This window comes from Eretmochelys imbricata, chromosome 22 (genome assembly GCF_965152235.1).
Source record: "Eretmochelys imbricata isolate rEreImb1 chromosome 22, rEreImb1.hap1, whole genome shotgun sequence".
Classification (NCBI taxonomy): Eukaryota; Metazoa; Chordata; order Testudines; family Cheloniidae; genus Eretmochelys; species Eretmochelys imbricata.
In genome coordinates, this window is record NC_135593.1 from 7,873,226 (window position 1) to 7,897,149 (window position 23,924).

Sequence of the window (23,924 nt, forward strand, 5' to 3'; positions counted from 1 at the left end):
CCGCTCACACCAGTGGTGAATTCAGCCTCTGGCTTCTCAATTCCCAGTTCTGTTACTGACCAGTCTAGGACCAGGGACATGTGCATTAATATCTCCAGGTGCAATATAGTGGCGGTATTGTCCACCTCATGTTACCAAGCTGTTGTCAGAACTTCACTTTTTGGTTTTTATTATAAAAACATCCTTTTTGTTTTTTAAAAAATGGAGCTATTTCCTATGCCTTGCCCCAGCCTGGGAAAGTCCTTCAGTCAGGTCCCTTTCCCACAAAGGAAAGTGGAAACTTGGCCACTTCCTGTCTTTACAGCTGATTGAAACACACTATTGTAGAGTCACCCTTTTACGGAAACCTATCCTAGCATGTTTTGCTCATCACTGGCCCTCTACATTTGGCAGAGAAAAGCCCCTTAAGCCTGAAAGTGTCAATCTGGCAGCTGGCTGCTGCTTATTGCATCTCCTTTCCTCCCAGCTGTTAGGCCTTCCACTTACATTTCCCTAATAGTGGCTCAACCTCAATTTTACCACCTGTGAAATGGGCTTAGGTCCTACCTGCTTTCCAGGGAGGGGAGGTTGAGGCTTAATTTAATTTTTTTTTTTAAACGGGCATGAGATTGGCAGCTGGAAGGCACTAAGGAAGTGCGAGACAGGATCGGGACTCAGGAGAGACCTGGGTTATAGTCCTGGCTCTTCAATTTAGCAGAGAAATGTATATTGCTGGCGGGAAGTTAAAGCTAGACAAATTCAGGCTGGAAATAAGGCATAAATTTTTTAACAGTGAGGGCAATTCAGCACTGGGGCAACCTATCAAGGGCCATAAGGGATTCTCCATCACTGGCAATTTTCCAGTCAAGATTGGTTTGTTGTTTTTTTTTTTTTTTTTTTTCCCCCCCAAAAAGCTCTGCTCTAGAAATTATTCTGGGGCAGTTCTCCGGCCTGTGTTGTACAGGAGGTTAGACCAGATGATCAGAGTGGTCCCCTCTGGCCTTGGAATCCGAGTCCATTCATCGTGACCTTCCTTTGTAAAAATGCTTTGAGATCACTGCTGGAAAAGCACTGTGCAAGAGCTAGGTTATATTATCTATAGAATTGAGGCCCAGGGAGGCTGTGACTTGCTCAGTGTCCCTCAAGAAGCGTAAGGCGGGGATAGGAATAGAGCTCTCCCCAGGCAGTCTCGCTGCCACCACCGGGCACGGTGTCACTGATAGCGACGTTGATCGGTGGTAATGGGCAGCTGCCCTGTTTGTGGTGTTCAGGCCCCAAGGGAGGTTGAGGCACCTCTGAGGTAAAACTGGCAGGCCTCTGGTGCCAAACAGCAGGGCTGAGAGAGGATCCCCCTCCACACCCGAGTCTCTCTGTTGTATTTTCTCTGCACTGGGGATGCCAGGCCAGCTCTCTCTCAGGGTCTTAAAGACTAAGCCTGGGTGAAACCACATGCGGGGTGAGGGATGGGGTCCTTTTTCTTTCAGGCTTCTTGTTAAATCCTCCCTTGTTTTCACCTGCCTCACTCTGCCATGCTGGGTTTCTCTCCAGTTCAGGCTAAAAGAGCTGGCCGGCCTCCCTTGTGCAGAGAATTCATTGTGGCCGGAACTGTCCCCCTCACGTCTTTTCCTCACATCTGGGAGTAGAGAGAGACTGGAAGATGTGGGACTCCAGTCTTTGCGAGGCCGCTTTCCACTGCTGTTGTTTGCCAGAGGCACCTGCCACCGCTTCCGCCTTTCCTCTTGGGTAGGATACTTGCTTCAGCGGTGTTTGCTGTCCTCTCCACCCAGCTCGACAGCTCCAAGTCTCTCCTTCCCAGCCCTCCACTCGCACCTCTTCCAGCCTCACCAACTGGATTTCCTTGACTAGTCCCGGATGGCCTCCGCTGATGCTAGTGCCTGTCAACTGTCATGAAAGCAGAAGTGAATGCTTTCCATCTCCCAGCTGTGTTGCTTAGCAACTGGGGTGCTGACCACGCTAGTGTCCCTGTACGCTGGTGCGGCGGTGAAGTGACAGAGGCTATCGCTTCCTGGGCTGTCCTCACCGTCGTGGTTTGCAGTGGCGGTGTAGCCACGTGAGACCCAGGATATTAGAGGGACAAGGTGGGTGAGGTAACATCTTCTATTGGACCAACTTCTGTGATGTTACCCTCACCTTTGTCTGCCACCACCCGCACCCCAGTGAGAATAGGCTCCTGTGGTAAACACAGACCACTAATAATGGAACCAGCACTTGGGGGAGAGAGGTGCTTCCTCAGAACCTGAGACGTATTGCTCTCGTTCCAAAGCTATCTGAGGTGATAGCTACAGGCTAGGCCATTGGTAGGAGATGGCGTAGTGTTAGTAGTGAAGTATTGCTTTGGGTATTTTACATTGGGTGGGAGGCTTCCCTGGCCATCTGTACTTGGATTGCATTGAAAAATGTACTAATACATGGCACGCAGATGCAGTACGCTTCAGCAGCCAGCTCGTATGTAAGCCTCCTGGTCTCTGGTTAGATCTTACTTTTGGTCCTAAACAAAAGCATGAAAAGCATATTACCACGCTGCTTTGTATTAAAACACCATAGAGGGGTGTGATGCTCTGTAAGTAGAAAATAAGACCAGGTTCTTGCCCTGAGGAGCTCACAACCTTTTCTATATGCAGCCCATAAAGACTTTGAGGGGTCAGAAAGGAGCTTAAAGGAGCACTTTGTATTTACTTGTGATGTTACACTCATGAGACCTTTGCAATTGTTTAAGTAGCTATATTAACTTGTCATCTTTTGTTTAATGTGGGTATGATGATACTGAGCAGCTGCTCAGTGGAGGGTTAGTGGCGGAATGTTAGATGAAAGAAGTGAGTGCTTATAGATAGATTAAGAGGACTTTATAATTGAATCTTCATAGAAATGAATGAGTGTTTTATGACGGAGGGAGATTTCACAAGTTCTCTGCTTCAACTTACGAAACCCATGGCCTGAATTCTCAGTTATATTAACTCCTACCCCCACCCCCTTGCACCCCTCTGGCAGTTACACCTGCTTCACACTGTCAAAGCCATGTGATGGGGCATTAATGTAACTGAGAATTCAGGCCCGAAAAGTTTTGCGAGCTTCCAACTTGTAAGGCTACTGAGTTCTCCCATCCCTTTGAACTGCAACAAACTTGACTAGTCAGAATACTGACCAGGCTATCTTCAGTCATCAAAACCTGAATATGATGTAACCTGAGTAAGCCAGGTTATCACAAGAACAAAAATTTAGTGTTGGGTTTGTTTGTTTTTTAATTTTATGGTGAAATGATAGAAGAACGTTAACTTTCCTTGGGAAATACAGCAGCAAACAGGTGTCAATCATTGTGAAAACTGGTTGACTCAGACCTTTTCTGATCTGGTTTGAAGATGTTTAGGGTGGAGCATCCGGATGGAGAGTCACCTCCCTGCTCTACTCCTCCCCTTATCTGGGACTTCCATCTCACTTCTTCTTACCGCTGCTGCTGCTCACATCTGGAGTGCGAGTGGGAACAGGTGCACCTCACCTCTGCAGCAGGAAGGAAGCAGGCAGTGCAGACAGCACAGGTAAATTCCCCTTCCTCCTCCCTTCCATGGGGAGATGCTGAATGGTCTGTGTGTGAACCTGGCTTTCTGAGTTTTCTAAGGTCTAGGGAGCTGGAAGGAAGGGTGATCTAGATGCAAGGGGGAACAAGCTGGGAATACGTTTCATGCTGTTGGGATGAAGAGATGCTCAGGAGGTCTTTTCAAGTTCCCATGGTTAACCCCTCTTTTTCCCCACCCCACCCCCCAAAAGAGTCACTGTCTGGCTCTTAAACTTAGTGATCTTTAGTGAAAAGGATCTTCCAGCGATTGGTTTTTGGAGGATGTTGGAAGGCTATGCTGAGCTGAAGGTCCCTCCTTCCTCAGGGATCCCCTCCACCAGCCTAACCACTGGGCAAGGTCAGCCAGCAGCTCAACATCCAGAAAGCAGATGCTTCCAGGTGTGTGTGCATGGCAGTCAACCAGCTGAGGAGCTCTCTTTCTCCTCTTGGCAAATTATCCACAAGCAGGCTCTGATTGTTTGCTTTTTCTTTTTATGAATGTATGTGAATTATTTACCATGGCGGTTCTCATTATAAGTGCTGTGATGGGTCACCAAAAATTCACATTGCCGCGTCCCCCGATGGGCTGACTGGAATCCTTCTGAGCAGAGAGCAGGCACTTGTGGAACCAAGAGTCATGGGTACGTGCACATCCAGCTATTCGCAGGGATAACAGCCGTGTCCCCTCCTCCCATGCAAATGAAACCCTGTTCTTGGGAAAGGGGACGTGAACCTTGCCAAATTGGAAAGGGATTTGCAATGCCCTGTGAATGTTCATGACTAAATGGGCCCACTTGAGCTCTAGAGCTTGGCCAAAGGGCTTTGTGGCTTAGGCTGGTATTTATCAACACAGCTGGGGCAGGTTCCAAGACACTGTCAGTATTTCAGGCCCCTTCCACAGATGAAGTTAAGGGCTGCTCAGATCTTAGGGGATTGGTCCAAACTCCTCTCTAGAAATAACTGCTGTTCATATTGTCCCGTCTATCGCTTCTCCTCCCACACAGGCACCTATCTTTCCCATTGGGGGAAGAGGTTGTAAAGCCCTGATTAATTTAAAATGCAACAAAGCACATTTCTCTGCACAGACTGTTGCACCAGTGCCCTGTTATGAAGTAAGCAATAAGCTGAACCCATCTCTGTTAGGTGAACGGGTCCTGGGGTATTTGAGATAGGGGAGAAGGCATATAAAAGAGATCAGGGTTTGGAGCTGAAGAGCTAAAAAACAGAACACGGGGAGACTGAACACAGCAGTCAATGCAACGATGAAATGCTCTTTAGGGTGATAATGCAGGTGTCTTATATGACTATCAGGCAAGTGACCTCAAAATCTCAAAAGCATTGCAGTCTGCCAGAACAGAGAGAAGGGAAACTCAGATAACGATACCTTCTGATCAAAGCCATATTCCCAGTCTATTGGAATGCAGATTAGTTCACTGTAAAATATGAGCCAAGTTTTTGATTCTTTGCAGCTGATCTGGGTTTGTTTCTAAACTACAACTTGCTTAGAATTTAGTCCATTTTCCCCATGGATCTATATCTAAATTACACAGCTGATAAAGCAGGAGATGTGATGAAGTAGGTTTCACAGTTAGTGCCATGGGGCTGGTTGAAAGATACTGTGTTTATTTGTTTTTAGTAATTTGAAAGTGTCTGACCTCGGTGCTAACCATAATAATTCTTAAAAAAAACAAACAAACAAAAAAAAAACCCTGTCTTTCCAACTGGTGTGCCTCTAAACTATTATTTGTCAAAATGGTGAGTTCAGAGTCCAGAAAGGGTTGTATTTATTATAGGTACAGTACCTAAAATTATGCAAAGTGTGTTAATGAACAAATAAGACGTAGTTCCTGCCCCCAAAGAGCTTACATATAATTTTACATATGACACACATTGTGTTTAATAGACTCTCTGCTTTCAGATCCCTCTCTAAAAGTCACTTCCTTTGTCTTAGCTTCTGCCACTTATCTCCCCTCAGGTGCAATCCATTTCCTCTCTGACCCCTAATTATATTTGGGGAAACACAAATGCAAAACAAACACCTACAGTGTACATGTCCTGCAAGAATGAAAATACAGTCTTCTCAAAAAAAGTGACTCTTTTTTTCTCCTCCCCTCTCCAGGTGTTTTCCCCTTCCCCACACTCCTGACCCATTGTCTATAATTATCTGTCTAATTTGGAATGTAAGCTCTTTGAGATGGAGACGTTGTCTTCCTATTACTCTGCAAAGCATCTTGTTCACTTATGGCAATACATAGATTGCTCAGTGCACAGAGTTGTTAAAAGACATGGCCATCTTCAATAACACCGCAATCCTCTGCATGCGAGATAATCTCATTCAGACCAACTACTCTGAGTGGCTTAAAACATTCCTTTCTGTGTCCATTAATTCACACTTACTATTTTACATTTTATTTTGCCATTCTGGCTGCCCATTAAGGTTTTTAAATTCATTTTGTCATTCTTCACAATCCTTCTCCAACCTAAATATTTCACAGCAGCTTTTGCTACCTCCCCATTCACTCCATATGCCAAGTTACTGATAAATGTGTCTACCGGGCTAGATCATCAACAGGCATAAATTAACACAGCTCCATTTGGGTCAAGGGAGCTATGACCATTTATGCCAGCTGGACCACAGAATACAATTAGTTCTAGTATTGATTTCCAAGATACCCTACTATTAACCTCTGTCCGTGATGAGAAATATATGGGTGTTCCTGTGCCGTGTCAATGGGGACTTTTTTAGGTGTTACTTTTTAAACTGAGACCCATCATAACTCATTGTACATAGATGTTCTAAGTAAGAATGAAAGGTAGGCCCTGGTGGCATAAAGGATAATGCTTTTATCTGAGCATATAGGTGTAAAGATGATCCAAAACCAGAATCACTTATTTTAATCAACTCCACTTGGAGAAAATGAGGCCAGAGCCAATCTGTCCTGACTTGGGTTTTGCAAAACACAAACCCAATCTTTTGAGGTTTTGTAAAGCCGTCCTCATCCCTAATCTCCAGTACCTATCCATACCACACCCTATCTTAATTTTGAATTGCACACCTAATTACTCCAAGCATGGGAGGACTTAGAAAATGTGCCAAGGTGTTGTCGATCTAGATTCTGACAGCCCATGTGCTCAGGACTCTACAAACATTCCATAAGGATAATCACTGCCCCAAGGGGTTCACAGTATAAACTGGACACTAACATATGATATAAACAGGAAAGGTTCAATATCATCAGAGTACAGTGTCTGTCTCTCTTTTTGGTAGGTTATTATTAGTCTTAGTGGAAGGAGAGTGATAAAGATCTGATGAAAGAGAGGAAGGTTTGTGTGGCACAAAAGGGGACGTGTTTCCCAGTGCAAGAATGACACAGGAGAATGCATGAAGAAGAATGGAAGGGTACAAAACGGCAAAAGGAAGGTTTAAGTAGCAGGAGGGTACTAAGAGGAAATGAGACTGTCCCAAGAGACTATTTATTTAAAGCACAGCATGAGAATTTTGTAGCAAGCATTTGAATGATAACTCCTTGTGCATTCCTGTGCTCGCTGCACGAGTTTCTTGGACCTCTTGCTAGATTTTGAGTGCCAGTTAATATTCATCAAAGTGTACAGTTTCCCATGGCCAGAAATGCTCATTGGATCTCAACTTCTTCTGTTTTGATTTTTGTTTGTTTTGCTTTATGTCAACTGGTTCCCACCTCTGGCCTTGCTCTGTGAGTCCAACACAGAAAACAATGCCCTCAGACATTAACTGACTCCTTGTTTCTGAAGATTCAATCTCTAAGTCTGGTGTCAATGCATCTCACATGCTTGATGTGAGAATCATGCATGGACGTGCCAATGTAGTCATTGTTACATTTTCCATATGTGCTCTGTGATCCTTGCATTTTTGTACGTGGGATTCTAGGCTGTTCCCCAAAACCTGGGATGTCTGGTCATCTTAACTTTATAGGAATCTCATTTGTTTATCTCGGTTGTTCAGTATTCAAGTTTTAATGAAGCCAAAGTTCTCTGGAGCGATTAAGAAATCACATCCAACCTGGCTGGCTGGACTCGCACCCTATTAATTACTTTGCCTGAAGGGAGTTAATGTTCCTAAAAATCTTACCTACTTGCTTTTTGCCAGCAATAACTTTGCTTCCTTCCCATTTAAAAAGCATCTGGCTGCCTTGCTCTTCTGTAAATATTATCAAGGGAATGGTCTAAATAATTAGTCCTGCCACGAGTGCAGGGGACTGGATTAGATGACCTCTTGAGGTCCCTTCCAGTACTATGATTTCCCATAGCATTAAAAAGCCCCTGCCATGGGCAATCCATTTATTATGCAAATCCTTCCCCCTTCTCCTCCAGTGGTATCGTGGCTCTTTCTGTATTTCTTTTCTAATCACTGTTGATTACCACTCTGTTATAAGGACAGAGATGTGCATTGGGATTTCACAGGAAGCCAAGTGCCTTGGTGTGACAACACTGCAGACTCCAAGACACTGCATCTAGAGAGGCAAGGCTCCTCTGAGTCATCCTGTTGTCAGGGTGATCAATGACAGGGTGACTTTGAACATTGTTATCCTTTCAGGCCCAGGTATCCAGCAAGTTGGCTCAGTGATGTCAAGCTTCAAAGGCAATGCCCTTAGGGGCACTTTCTTCCTGGTCTTTGGGCTCGGGTGGTCTGTGAAATACCCACTAAAATACTTGAGCCGGACGCTGAATGCAGACAGTCAGGCAAGCCGCTGGATCCAAAAACTGGATATCCTCGAAGGGGCAGCCAAAGCTTTCCTTGCTGTAGCAGGTAAGGATGGACTATTAGTCACTACTACTTTCCCAAGTAGCCCAATGGCCCATGAAAAACCTGCCATTCCCATTCTGCAAGTATTCTCTCATCAGAGATTCTGTGGACTTGCCCCGTGGCAGAAAATGGATGATTCTGTTTTCAGATGCCTTAGTGGCCTTCATTTTAGCATTTTATATAGAAGTCTTACAGCATCCTCAAAAACAACCAGGCAAACCCTACACCACCCTACAAGCATGCTTTATGAATTGCATACCAGGAAGTGTCTCCAATAGGTGATCCTAAACAAACTCCATTGGGACTTCTCATTCTCTTCAGCCTGGATGATATTCTGCATCCTATCCTCATTTAGAAGGAAAAAAACATCATCTGTATTTGCCTCTGCTGTCTAGGGATGCTGGCTGAGCAGTTTGTCCCCGATGGCCCCCACATGGGTCTCTACAGTGGGGAGACCCACAGCTGGGAGAAGCTGACTAACTGGCAGTACATGACCATGTACCTCTTTTATGGCCTCTCGGGCATTGTGGATGTTCTCTCCTATTCCCCGCTCAAGCTGTCTCTGGGACTGGATCGCCTCTTGCTGTCTGTGGCTATGTTTACTGAAGGTGAGTAGTAAGTAATGACAAAAGGGCTGAACTATTTGGCTGACTTGAACTTTTCAGATGACAGAAACTTGGTTGAGAGAACATAGCTGGAGATCTAATAAACTGCTTCATGAGTCACTGGATCGCATTTTGATGGGATTGGATATGAAACTGTGGGTGGTGCCCAGGTTCATGTGAAAAGTCTCAGAGCCTCAATTGAAGCTCTCAATGCACGTGCCCCAAGGTTTGAACCTGCAATGAATCCTGGCAAGTTCTGTGAGGTTTTGTGTTCTTGTTGTTGTGAGCATTTTTCCTGGTTCTAATTACATGCGTCCAGCAGGGCAGTGAAACAGTCCCAAGGCCCTTTGTTTTTGGTGGTGCAACATCCCAACTCAGCCATATTGTGCGGACAACAAAGGCAGCCATAGCAATTGTAGATGTCCGCTACGTGACCGCTAAAGAGGGGAACCAAACTTTGCTCTAATAACCAGAAAGGCAGAACCAGCTTTGGAGGCATGGGAAACAGGCGTGCATAGGGCCCTGCCTGCAGTGATGAGTTGGATATTTGGAGGCTATGCATATTTTACAGCCACTAGATGGCAGTGGTGGTTTAGGGAGAGGAAGCTCCTTCCCCTCTCCTATGGCCCTGTGTGATTATGGGGGAGGAGGTTGATTGTGTGTTAGGACCTGATCCTTCTCGTGGTGACTTATGGTGATGTGCAGTGACCGAAATGGAGCTTCTTTTCCTTGGCTTGATCCTTGGCAGGGAAGACATTTCAGTATAAAGCTCATTGTTCTGCTCCGAGACTTGGACTGACTCTTATTGCTGCTTCCTGTTTTGGACAGGGAGTGGGTACTGCAGACGCACCCATCTGATGCCCTATCGGGCAGACACTATAGACTAGGGCAAAAGAAGCTTTAAGCTCTGCCTTGCTGGAGGAAGCAGATAGTCTTGGGGTGCAATTTTTTAAGCTTGGTGCTATGGGGTGTAATGTTTTGTCCTCCTTGCCGCTCCCCATGATTGAAGATTATCAGAGTGGGGAGCTCTCACCTGATTTGTCCCATAAAATTCAAATATCCGTCTTTGCCTAATGGGCAGGTAGTTGCATATGCATAAAGCAGAAAAAAATGTATCTATCTATTGCATTAAATGCAACCCACGCTTCCTATGGTCACTGATGATCCTCTTCACTCACTGTCTTGATACAATTTAATTATTATGTAATGTGGTTTGATTTTTGGCAGGTTTCTTGTTCTGTTTCCATGACTACAGTAATACTGCTCTGGATCAGCACCTCCACTCCTTGCTGCTCATCGCTATATTTGGCGGAGCCTTTTGTGCCCTGATGGAAGTGTTCCTGCGGGATCACACCATCCTGGAGTTCTTCAGAACCAGTTTTTTCATTCTCCAGGGATCCTGGTTCTGGCAGGTCAGTTGTTCTGATCTGATACTTTCAGCTGAACTTTAGGTTTGGAGGGGACAGGGAAAGGAGAGAAGGCAGTGATGTTATTGTTTGTTTTGTGACGGCACCTAGGAGCCCCTGTCATGGAGCAGGACCCCATTCTGTTAGGTGCTGTACCAACACAGAACAAAAAGACAGCCCCAAAGAGCTAACATTACTCATTATAGACCAATGGTTAGTATCCTTTAATTATTGGTGATCTTGTTGGGTGTTTCTTAGTAAATACCATGTAACTATATAGCTGTTCATTCTTCCAGATAATATTTGGTAATGACACATTTGGGCCAAATTCTCTATTACCTTCAGTGGATTTACTCCAGGGGTGAATTTTGCCCATTGGATCTTTAAAAATCACTTAGCTCCTACTTTGGGAAGGAATGTCCATCTGTGTTTGTATTGCTTAGCAGCTCTTGTAGTACAGTTTCGCTTTGTGGGGAAAGGACATGGTAAGACCAATAAAAAATTCTTTAAGGCATTTTAGGTCATTGTCAAAAGGATTTAATCTCTGGATTCTGTAGATTGCCCTGAATATTTCACCACATAAGCCATAGGTTTTATGCTCTTCTCTTGCACTGCAGCTACTATATGGAGAATTGAGTATATATGCAATATTGACCACTGCAAGTATAACAAAATCTTGAATTGGGTGTCCCCGTCCCCCCCCCATGGTCGTAGCATTCACCTGCCTTTAAAACAGTGTTGTGAGGCTTTGCTAATGAGCTCAAACACAGAATCATGTCGTCTGACTCCAAAGCGTTTGTTTTAACCACTCTATATAATATTTCTTGTCTAGGAAACCTCTCTAATCTTCTTGTGTCCAGCACCGTGGACTAGACAAATTCTAGTGCTCAGGAGAAGGGTTTGGGGGAGGGGAGGGGTGGTGAGGTTGAGGTTTGCCCAGCGTCCGTCCTTCTGTTCAGAATTGTAAAGGTGAGCGTATTCATTTCTGGCATCTGAAGAGTTAGAGACTGATGTAACATTAACAAATCCCCCTGTTTAAAAAAGTTTGTCAAGTCAAGAGGTTGTTGCAAGCAGGGAGAACTGGTGCAGGCAGTGGTTTGATAGTGAGCCAAGAGCATTCTGCTTCTAGTCAATGGGTGGATGTTGCCATAATAACCGAGATGTGCTAGAGGGGCTGATACCTGTCTTTCTCTGTAAAATGGTTCCTTATTTTTTTCTTCTAACCAGATTGGGTTTGTGCTGTCCCCACCGCGGGGAGGGCCAGGCTGGGACCAGACTGACCATGGAAACTTCAAATTCCTCACCATGTGCTTCTTCTGGCATTACGCAGCTGCTCTTCTCGTCACAGCAGCCAATTCTGTTTTTTCTTCTTGGTATGTGGTGGGGCAGGGCAGTGGCATGCCAGGACTAGACAACAATTTGTGTCTACTTTACAGTAACTAGTCATTATTTGTCAGTGGCTGATAGTTTGTGCAATAATTAGAACTATTTTTAATAGCACTGCAGTGCTATGCTGATTAACCTGTTCACATTTCGCTGTGTGCACAGAATTCAGATTAGTACCAATGGGAGTGACCTGTACGTATCAAGTGCAGGAGAGAATCAGAACAAATAAGCACCTAAAGCTGCTGCTGTTTGATGGGTAACAACGTGTTTTTACGGTGGGTGCTTCCATAATAACTTAATTGTTGTTGCTTGAAAATATTTAATTGATTCTCTCATCGTTGACACTGGTAGCAGTGGGCTTTTAGGACACAAACAGTCTTCTAGCTGAATATACCAGGTTAACATAACCAGACTAAAAGCATATGCCTAAATTAAATGTTCTTATGGGAGAAATGATGGTGAAGGATCCCATGTTACAAAGAGTTGAACAGTTTTTAATGTAACAAAGATAACAAAAAGCCTAGTGACTTTACACAAATCAGTTACTAATTAGATCAATGTTTCATCATCAGGCCAGTGTGCACATTAATATTTTTATTTTCTTTTTTTTTTTAATGCAGGTACAGAAAGGCATGTCAGGCAAACTTCGGAAATATCGATGTCGAACTCGACTGTGGGTTTTGTTTACGGAAAACCAACCAAAGCCCTGAACCCGTCCTTCTCCCAGAGGATGGGTTGGATGAAAAGTGAGGACTTGGCTGACTTCTCTGCTTTCCTGAGGGTTGTCCACCTTGTTTAAAGCACTTAAGATGAGATTTTTATTTGCCATTTTAAATAAAGTTGAGACTTTACAATGGGGTATCTAAGGTGGGAGGAAAGTGTGCACAATGTTCCATTATGCAATATGTACAGAACTAAGGTGTAAGAATTTTCTCTCCCCGCCCCCCCATCCCTGCAGATGCCCTTTAGAGCTGAAAAGTGTGCTAATTTTTTTTTCCTTTTTAAAATAATACTATAGATACTGGGTGTAGACATTCTAATGTTATGACTACACTGCATGAGCAAGTTGGCATTTGGAATCTCATATCTACGTGGTTGGCTAAGCTACTTGCACCCCCTTCAGCTAATCCAATTTCCGAATCGAATTGAGATTTAGCATTGAACTGTAGAGTTCGAAACCGTAGACTGGCATTTCATGAACTACCCTGAAATGGGTTTGACCAAAACCCCTGGATTACAGCTAGAGTACTGGGAGATATACAGGAAGGTCATCATTCTCTTTCGTCTGTTAATATGGTATATTTCATTGTTTTTTGTGTACAGTATAATTTAATTATATAATTTTCAAGTACATGTGTCTACAAATAAAAGTAGTATTTTAAAAAGGCATGTTTACACACACCTTGAGCTAATGCACCAAGAAGGAAAAAAACTTGTCTTAATTTTTTTTTTCCATCCTAAACATTTCTGAAATTTAGCTCAGCACTCCTCTCCATCCCCTGCCACTCTAAATATCTGGGGAAATTTCCAGGCTGGGAGCTCTTGCTATGGAATAGTCTCATAAAGGAAGTGCCACTCATGCTGGAGGAATCACTGAAAATTGTGCTACAGGGCTCATTCCTGCACAAGCTCGGGTGCATGAACTCAATGTGCTGGGGCTAGGTAGGCCTTTTCTACCTCTGCTTTCCATGATTCTATACACTTCGGAGTGGGAACAGAGAGAAGAGAAAATGAACCAAGCAAGAAGATTCAATTAGGTGGTGCTTATCTGTCAGCCTATCCAGACTGCTAATTAATGTATGGAGCTGGGGGGATTTGTTAGAGGCATGTGACCCTCCTTGTGGCTATGGATACAGGCAGTATTTGCATGTTCCTACTACAAGACCTTTCTGCAGCGTTCAACACAAAGAGCTGTTGACCTGCCTACTATGCATGGCACAAGCCGCTTGAAGTCATACCACAGAAAAGAGTGAAACTACAATGCAAGCTGCGTATGTTTTACTCCCCTTCCCTGAAGGCATGCCTCTCCACCCACCACAACTGGGCAAAGTGATGCAAACAAAGCCCCAGGGTCTCGCTCAGCACGTGAGCAGTTAGCTGAGTTGACCTGCTTCCTTCTCTGGAAGATAATGTATCCCTTCATTCCAACCAGATTGGGTTTCTGCTGTACCCACCTTGGGGTGGGCCAGCCTGGGACAGCACTGACCATGGAAACATCATGTTCATCACCATGTGCTTCAGCTGGCACTATGTGGGTGCTCTCCTCCTCGTTGCCACAAACTACGCCATTGTTTACTGGTATGTGGTGAGGCTAGGCCGGGGAAGAATTGTTGGATGTGTGTATATTACAGAAACTAGCCAGGGTTTGTGACAGTGAGCCACAATAGGTAGAAAGCTCTCTAAATTCCCTTAGACCGGTACAGCGAGAGCGGTTAGCTGAGTTCCGTATCTTCGCTGGATGCAAGGCAACAAAATACGTAGATTTGGACATTATTTGAGGGTAGCTGCTTATTGAAAATCTGAGGGCAATCTGAAAAAGCAAGCCAGAAGATACAAAACTTGCAAGAAGAGCGGGGAATAGCATTGATTTACTGCTGCTGAAAGCATACATCCCAGTTGTTGTCTTCTCTAGGTCATCCAGTTATTTACAAATTGTACAAAACGTCCTGTTAACCTTGAACAGAGATGGACAAATCTGCACCTCGGCAGTTCCACATACAGAAATCACTGATTCTAATGTTATGGTCAAGAAACAGTTCCCTCCTCTTAGCCTTGCTCTCTGTATTTAGTCATTGCTCAAGCCTGTCTCAGAAGATCCCCCATCCCTATTTCAGATCCTTCTGGCCTACATTTACTGCTTCAAGGTAGCTTTGATGTCTTCAAGCACTTCAACTTCTTTTCCCGTCTTTTTTTCAATGGAAATACCAGTGCATTTTCTGTCCTTGAAAATCTTCTCCTTACTCCCGACTATAGCTGAGTGAAAAATTGTTTGTTTATTTTAGTTCAGTTGCTGAGCTGAAAAAAATACTGTTTAGCTTCTAACTGAAAGTGAAGGTTTTTAGTTTTTCTTGCCAAACGGAGAAAACAAAAACAAACAAATTGTTTGGTCAAATGAAATGTTTTGAATGTGAATTCAAATTGCCATTTCATTTTAAAGTCATTTTTTAAAAAATGACAAAATGGTTTATTTAAAAACTGGAGATGCTTTTTCCAGATTTTTTTTTCTAACCAAAACTATTTGCCAGATTTGACCTAAATTCACAGATAATTTTGGTGCCCTGAAAAATGCATTCTTTGGCAAATTTAGTATGCACTGAAATTTTTTTGCCTTTCTCTACTCCTGTTATTGGTGCTGCTGTTTAAGAAGTAGCTGATTTGGGGGCTTTCAGATACATCTGTAGCACCTCTTGCTGCATCTTGACATATTAGGCCACTTGGGTGCCTAAATATGCAATTCAGTGTCTAACTTGAAGCCTCTATGTGTGAAAATTTTGTCCAATATTCAGCATGAATTTAAGCCCCTTTTTTGAGGCTCAGTACTGCAAGGTGCTGAGCTCACTGGCTCCACCCAGTAAAACATTTAAGCACATGCTCAACATTAAGCATGTGAGAGTAATCTGATCAAAATCAATGGAATATTTATGGCCTTAAAGTTGGTCACATGCCTAAATGTTTCATTGGATGCAGCCAGAGTACTCAGCAGTTGGCAGGATCCAATCCCTGGTTAATGAATAATTCATGAACTAGGTGTGCTGTATTGAGGACTGTGCTGGAATTGCAAGCTATCCCTGTCGGAGCATCAGCGGTGAGGGGTGTTCTAGGCCCTGCTTGCAGGGTAGAAGATTCTATAGCAAAGCAGAACAGAAGAGTCAGTTTGAAAAGAGCTCACTTAAAGCAAGGTGGGGTGAGTTGTGCCTCCCTGTGGTAGGGAGCAGCCTGTTTTTCTTTCCTTCTGTTTTTAGATTCTTGCATGTTGTTGTTGTTGTTGTTGTTCTCAATTCTAGGAAATAAAGTAGTGTTATGTTGCAACCTTCCAGGAAGAGTATAACTGGGTTTTTTTAAATCTAATTCTCTGTGTGTGTGCCAAAACATAACACTGAGCCTCTTCTGTCAGAATATGTTTAGACTTGGAAGGATTAGATATTTATCAGTAAAAGTTGATTTCACTACACACATACAAACTGATGGGGGAAAAGCAGTTTCATGAAGGATGACTGAAGTTTACAGAGAGGTAAACTAAGAAAAATACTGCTTGAAAACGGATTAGAGTTTGATTTAAGGATATTTATTTTATATATTTTGACATGTCATGTTAATAGTGTGTTTTTAACGGTGATAAAGCTTTAACATTTTGAATCTCCATGTCTGCTGTTGTTAAATAATTGTCTGGCCTCCCCACCCAGTGTCTGGCATAATATTTCCCACAACTGTGAAAATTTAACTGCTAAAAATAATTTTTAAAAAGCTTAAAACACAATATTTTGTGCAACTGTGAAAATGTAAATAAAAATGCTTAAAATAAACATTGAAATTATTTGTCAGAATTATTTTTTAAAAATCAAATTTGGTTTTTAGTAAGTATTCACTGAGTAGTTTGGAAGATTAATTTTCAGTCTGTGATTTTGTTTCGGCTATTTGCTATTGTATGGTTGGTTGTCTTGGTTGCACAGTTTTGTTTCTGCTCCCTGACTTGATGACTGAAGCTTTTTAAACAAGAGAATAATCAATAACTAGTTGAACAGTAAATAATACATTTAAGGGGATGAATTTTGTGGACAAATACTCATTCCTGTTATAATTTTGGAAGATTTGGAGGGTTGTGAACGCATCACAAATACACAGTGGTTTCCTGAATACTTCACATTGAATAACATGATTCAACAGGAATCACAATTTTTTTATGACAGTATTTATTTGTGAGTCAGGGGGTTTGTTTTATGACTGGCACTACTGAATTGTGACTGTTTTAATATTCACCTCTGTAGATTGTTAGCCATAGAGCCAGCGTCTTTTAGCATCTCCTTACGTTGCCCTCAATTCAGTTCTGAAAAATGGACAGGTATTTGAAATTTTGACACAGCTTCTTTTTTGCTCTTGCCATTGCTCAGCAAGCAAGCAAAAGGGCGCAGCTGGCATTTTACATTAGTGTACTCTAAACTAATAGGTGCTATACGAATAAAAGCACTGAAATGCTTAACATTGCAAATTGTTCTCATTGGGAGCGCACCTGTCACTCAGGCACCAGGAAATGCTAGATTCGTGGGTGTTCAAGGAATCAGTGTTGTATAAATCACTGTTGTAGAATGCAGCGGCTCTCAACCTTTCCAGACGATTGTACCACTTTCAGGAGTCTGATTTGTCTTGCGTCCCCCAAGTTTCGCTTCCCTTAAAATCTACTTGCTTACAAAATCAGACATAAAAATGCAGAAGTGACACATACATTATTAATGAAAAACTGCTGACTTCCTCGTTTTTACCATATAATTATGAAATCAATTGGAATATAAATATTGTACTTACAATTCAGTATAGAGAGCAATATAAACAAGTCATTGTAGGAAATTTTAGTTTGTACTGACTTCGCTAGTGCTTTTTATGTAGCCTTTTGTAAAACTAGGCAAATATCTAGATGAGTTGATGTACCCCCTGGCAAACCTCTTGCATACCCCCAGTTGAGAATCACTAGTATAATGTGCTTCAGTACATTGTTCAGGTAGAAATGCAAAGGTTAGTTTGCACATACAGCAGGCAAGTCACAAAGTGGTTGTGTCCAGCGTAATGTGGACTACATCCCCAAATGACCTGTCAACACTACAGCTGCAGCTGAGTCAAGATCTGATTAAAATACAGTTGTCCAGTGACCCAGCTAGAAAGTGTTTCCAACTTGTCATTTTGATGGGAACTTATCTGTTTTATTAGCAAGGCTAAAGTTGGATCCATTCAAGCCTGGGTAAAGAATGTGTGGTCAAGGTCACATCTACGCAACAAATTTAAAAATTGTGTTTGTAAGCGTGTGCCCTGAGTGGTTATAATTGTGCCATAAATGGGGTCTGAGGAACATTCTTCAGATGAATATCTTCGTCTCTCTCTTTTTGTCACTAATCGGGATGTAGAGAAGGAAATGTGATGAGTGTAACTTATGGATGGTTTCACAACGTAACCTTGTGTGTTTTATAATAAAAATTATTGCACAAAGGTGGGAGCATGTTTTATGGTACCTGGCAAGATGGCTGCCTGATGTTGGATGTCCTTACTCCTCACCCACAAGTTTATTCTAAATTAATATCTTTTGGACAAATTGACAAAAAGTTTCTCTCTCAAAAGCTAAATCTTAACTGACCGGATAAAATATGGGTAATTAAAGAGAGATTCGTGAGTTTAAAAGGGCCAACAAATGATCCAGTCTGGCTCACTGACCTGCAGAGTCTAACTCAAGACATAGCAGCACTGAAAATATCTGACAGAGATTGGAGATGATTTCAAAGGTTATTTTTGTCCTTTCTAGAGAGGCCTTCAGTATTCAATCTCATCTGGCTTATATAGAAAACGAATAACAAACTGCTGTGTAAACTAATGAGTTTAGGGGTGAAATTTATCTCACTGAAAAAGAATGGACAAATATGAAGAGAAGCAGAATAACCTAGAAAATAGATCTCCTACCAGGCACCACTGAAGGGGAAAATATTATTTGTTTGCTTCAGAAATTCCTCCCTGAAGTGCTTAAATTGGGCCTTCAGCTGCCCCCACAGCGTCTGTCAGATCTGGCTGAAAAAGGCGGGAAAATGATAAACCTATGCCCATCATGTCTAAATTGCTAACTGTGAGTCATAATGAGATACTGAATGTTTCTAGGAAAGCCCAGGAAATATAACAAAATTGGCTATAAATTTTATAGCCTTATTTGGTTGGTTAGTTTAGTTGCCTTTATTTATTTATTTACTTTATTTAGTATGGACGGATGTGAAAAAGGGCTGCCTTTTATAGTCCCTCTTACAAGCTGTTTTGTTCTAACATTAGATATGAAATCATTACCCAGATATGTTAATATGAACCTGGCGGGTCTCTGCAGGATTTTACAAAATATCAGCAGAGATGTGGCAGTCTAAAATCAGATCTGATCAAAATAACAGTATAACTTTTTGACTTAAAAGCTCCTCCAACAGTTACATTTAATTCTTGTCCACTGCACTCTATTCCTAGGTGAATGCATTCTCGTTAAACTTCAGGTTCATCAGAGCTTGAGCAAATAATTTTATTCTAAATATACTTTCAGAATATGTGAAATAGAATATTATTTCAAAATGCATAAATTTACCACTATATCTGCCATTATAAACAAATAAAATATCTGGGTACAAAGTAGGGTGACCAGATGTCCCAATTTTATAGGGACAGTCCCGATTTTGGGGTCTTTTTTCTTATATAGGGTCCTATTGCCCCCCGCCCCGTCCTGATTTTTGTAACTGTCAGGTCACCCTAGTACCAAGGCAAAGTATTTACATGATATTTTATTGATTATATGGATCCTTTGAACGTTGATTTTTACTAATAAAAGATAAATTGTATTTATACTGATCAAATAATTTTCATATATTATGCCTATTTTTTTCATTGTATCTAAAATTTGGTTGGCTTACAATTAATGCCATTATACATTACTTTAGAAGGTAAATCTATGATGCTAGGTCTTAAAATGCAGTTCAATATTTCTATGCTGGTAGCATCTAGGAACCTCAGTCATGCACCAGGGCCCCATTGTGCTAGGTTCTGTGAGATGGGGGCACGTTCTGTAGAATCACCTCTGTAAAATCAGGATGGTAAATACCTTACAGGGTAATTAGATTCAAAACATAGAAAATCCATCTAGGCAAAACCTTAAGTTACAAAAAAGACAGACAGACAGGAATATTCATTCTATTCAGCACAGCTATTTTCTCAGCCATTTGAAGAAATCATAATCTAACACATACCTAGCTAGATTACTTACTAAGTTCTAAGACTCCATTCCTGTTCTGTCCCCGGCAAAAGCATCACACAGACAGACACAGACCCTTTGTTTTTCTCCCTCCTCCCAGCTTTTGAAAGTATCTTGTCTCCTCATTGGTCATTTTGGTCAGGTGCTAGCAAGGTTACCTTTAGCTTCTTAACCCTTTACAGGTGAAAGGATTTTTCCTCTGGCCAGGAGGGATTTTAAAGGTGTTTACCCTTCCCTTTATATTTATGACACTGCCCTTAAAATATTTGAAGACTGTTATCAGGTTCCCCCTTCAGTCTTCTTTTCTTAAGACTAAACATGCCCAGATTTTTTTTTAACCTTTCCTCATAGGTCAGGTTTTCTAAACCTTTTATCTTTTTTGTTACTCTCCTCTGGATGCTCTCCAATTTGTCCACATCTTTTCTGAAAGGTGGTACCCAGAACTCTACATAGTACTCGAGCTGAGGTCTTATCAATGCTAAGTAGAGCAGGACAATTACCTCCCATGTCAGACATACGACACTCCTGTTAACACACCTCAGAATTTTAGCCTTTTTTGCAATTGCATCACATTGTTGACGCATATTCAATTTGTGACCCACTGTAACCCCCAGATTCTTTTCAGCAATACAACCACCTAGCCAGTTATTCTCCATTTTGTAGTTGTGCATTTGATTTTTTTCCTTCTAAGTGAAGTACTTTGCAGTTGTCTTTATTGAATTTCATCTCGTTGATTTCAGATCAATTCTCCAATTTGCCAAGATGATTTTGAATTCTGATCCTGTCCTCCAAAATGCTTGCAACACTTCCCAGCGTGGTGTCATCCACAAATTTTATAAAAATTCTCTCCACTCCATTATCCAAGTCCATTAATGAAAATACTGAATAGTACCAGACCCAGGACAGTCCCCTGTGAGACCCCACTAGATACGCCCTCCCAGTCTGACAGCGTACCATTGATAACTATTTTTTGAGCACGGTTTTTCAACCAGTTGTGCACCTACCTTCTAGTAATTTCATCTGAACAACATTTCCTTAGTTTGCTTATAAGAATGTCATATGGAACTGTGTCAAAAACCTTACTAAAAACCAAGATACATCAATATGGTGTATTGAAAACCATGTTAAAATTGTGATCTTTCATTTCATATTCTCAAGCATTTTCCTGGTCCTGCTTGCAGGCAGGGGGCTCTGTACAGAAGCACGAAATCAGAGACCGACAGTTTGCAGCCAGCTATCTTAGATTAAGGTGAGGTGGGTTGTGCCTCTGTTTTAAGGAGCAGCCTGCTTTCTCCATATCTCCCATTGTTTCAAGAGGCTAAAGTGAGATGCAGTACCACTCGGGCTTGGAACATCCGCCCCTCCGTAGATGGAAGGATGGACTGACCAAATTTGATTGGCATTGCGACCTAGCACATGGGGATTGTGACCACCACTCAGATTTGGCCAAGCTGTCCCTCCATAGACAGAATGGAGGTCAGGCCAAACATGAGTGGCACTGAGACCCCATGCATCAGGTTGCAATGCCACTCATTTTGGGGGCCCTCTCTAAAGGGATGGTCTGAGACAAACTGCTCCTCCCCACCAGGCAGCCCTGTATGCAGAAAATGTTCTGCTTCAACTGGGACGGAGGGTTTTGGGGGTCAAAGTAGGTCTGTGCCATGAAACCCAAGACTGTTGGGAGGTCTCTCTCTGTGTTTTGGGTTCTTGTGAGTTGTTCTGAATTCTAAGAAATAAAGTCATGTTACATTGTAACCTTCTAGCAAGAGTATTTTATGTTTTTACCTAACCTATCTCTTCGCCGTGAAGTGTAACAATCAGAACGTCCTGAGTTTGGCAAATTCCATTGTCACTGCTGTGCCCATGTCCAGTGAACATGTGTTTCTGGCTTTGTCTTGATTCTTTAATTGTTTGGTCTTTCCAGAACCAGGCCTACCTGTGGTGTGATTCTCTCATTGTCATCGTTTCTCTTTTAATATAAACAAAACAACCAATCACTTTAAATTGCTACATTCCTGGATACTGAAGACCCTCCATGGTGGTTTCTCATGCCTCATGCTCGTTAATTTTCTTTGCAGCACCACGTTTACGTTTATCTGGAAGCTAAAAAAAAAAAAAAAATTACCACAAAGCAGCATTTCCCAAACACATGAACCCTGAGTGCCATTGGAAAAATGAAATGAATTGCACCTCTCTCTCCCTACACCTCATGGTGTTAAAGGTTTGGGCATAACACTTTATACATCTTCTGTACCCCACCCCACCCCGGGTACTCCTTTATGTCCCACCCCTAGGGGGAGACACCCCACACTTTGGGAAATGTTGTGATAAATAGTGTCACTCTTTGGTGTGGTTTAGGCCAGTGTGGAAGAGCAGTTGGAGGCCTCTGCGAAACTGGCAGCAGAGGACTACCTTTTTTTAAACTGGGAAAGAGGTTAGTAAAATGAGCCCCAAGCAACAGATCCCAACAACTGTGTGGGTTGAGTGGTGTGGGTGAGGTTGGGTGCAGTATGGAGTCTTTTTTTTGCGGTGTTCTTTCACAGCCTCACCTGCATGTGCTTCTGCTGCTGTTGCTCAAATCCAGATCGTTACAGACACGGCGGCACCTTGATCGCTGCAAGAGCTAGGCTAGGAAGTGAGCATCTGGCGCAGAAAGCATAGGAGAAATTTTCCCACCATTAACCTCCAACTCGAAAGGGGAATGTCCGTGTCTATTTAAAGGGCTAGGGCTATCAGCCTAGAAGTACTCACAAGAGCAAGGAGACATATGCTTTCTTTAAGGAGACTGGAGACCTCTCAGAAGCATCAGGGTTTGTGCTGTTGTCAGGATTATTTTTTGCCAGGAAAGGATCTGGAGAAAAGGAGACCCCTACGTAAGTCTGCATGAAGTGGTGGTAATTAGGTACAGTGAACCCAATAATTAAATCTCCCCACTCCCCTAGGAAATTTCAGTCCTTGTTTGTTCCCAACTCAGGATGTTATTTTAGGCTTGTAAAGCTAGTTTGAGTTCACAAACCTTTCCTTCCCCCCACCTTCTACTATTAAAAAACAAATGGGAAAATCCCACCTTTATTCCAAAGCTGATTCAATTTTTCATGGCTTTCTAGCTGACGGAAAACTTGGGCTGTGTGGAAAAGCGGACCGTCCCCACCATCAGCTGCCACTAGTGGGTGCTTTTTAGATAATGTGTCGTTTCCATTAGGATTTTGTCTTTCTCCCCGTTTGCTCTGTTTTCTCATGCATTTGTTGTTTGCATTTCTTTAATGTGGTCCGCAATCTGCTCTTTTCCCACCTTCTCCTTCACTGTATCTTTCTCTCTTAACTCATCCCTTCGCTTCTAGAGTGGATTTGAGATGGAGCTGACCTCTTGAACTCACGCCATTCAAGGTGTGTGTGAAATTAGATGGAACAACTTCACCCATTCCTAGTTTTGATCAAAGGTATTTGATTACAATACTCTTGTCTTTCTGCTTTCCTGTTTTGCTGGCTTTGGGAAGGCTTTAATTATGGACCCTGACTACATTTGAATTTAATTATTTTTAACTAAATTTCATCTGTGCCTACTGCCTTGGATTGGTACATTTTTGTTAAAAGTCAAGCCATGATCACATGTATCAGTTAAAGAACAAGAGTGTGATGGGTTTATGAATGTAGTCTTCCTATCTCTTGCAATTTTGTCATGAATCTTGTGATATTTCATGTTTTTCTTAAGGTTCCAGCTCTTGGAAGTATGTGACTATGGAAGAATCTCAGCTTTCATTTAAAAAACAAAAACAAAATAAGTTTCTAGTCCTTATGGTTGCAGAAAAAAGCATGAAAATGTGAACTGAATGCACCCTAAAGGATTTGGATACCAAAAGGCAAATAAAAATAACCCCAATTTATCACTTCTTTTAAAAAAAAAATCTATTTCTTGTTTAAAATAATCTCCTAATTTTTGGGCAGTCAGACTCATGACTTTCAATAGATTACATAGAGATTTTTTTAAGGATGGGAGGATGTGAATCATTTCACCCTGGAAAAATGTTGGAAGAGGAGTGAGGGGCTGCCAATGTTTTAACAAGATGCCTCATAAAACATTTTACCATTAGGAGCTCAGACGACTATGGCAATGGGCAGCAGTATAAAACCCAAATATAAATAGTCACTTCATGCTTCTAGGGTTCTTACATAAGCTGTTTGCCTCATAGATCCAGGTGTCCTGAGAGTTGTCTCTGTG

The 23,924-nt window shown here is 42.2% G+C and overlaps 1 protein-coding gene across 1 annotated transcript; it reads left to right on the forward strand.

Annotated features, from left to right (window-relative positions):
* The first annotated feature begins 8,152 nt into the window (after positions 1-8,152).
* Positions 8,153-12,480, forward strand: LOC144278537 (transmembrane protein 45B-like). The gene is made up of 5 exons (XM_077839880.1): positions 8,153-8,336; positions 8,729-8,941; positions 10,166-10,350; positions 11,572-11,717; positions 12,351-12,480. Exons 1-5 carry the CDS (start codon positions 8,153-8,155, stop codon positions 12,478-12,480), a joined length of 858 nt encoding a protein of 285 aa, XP_077696006.1.
* The last annotated feature ends 11,444 nt before the right edge of the window (positions 12,481-23,924 follow it).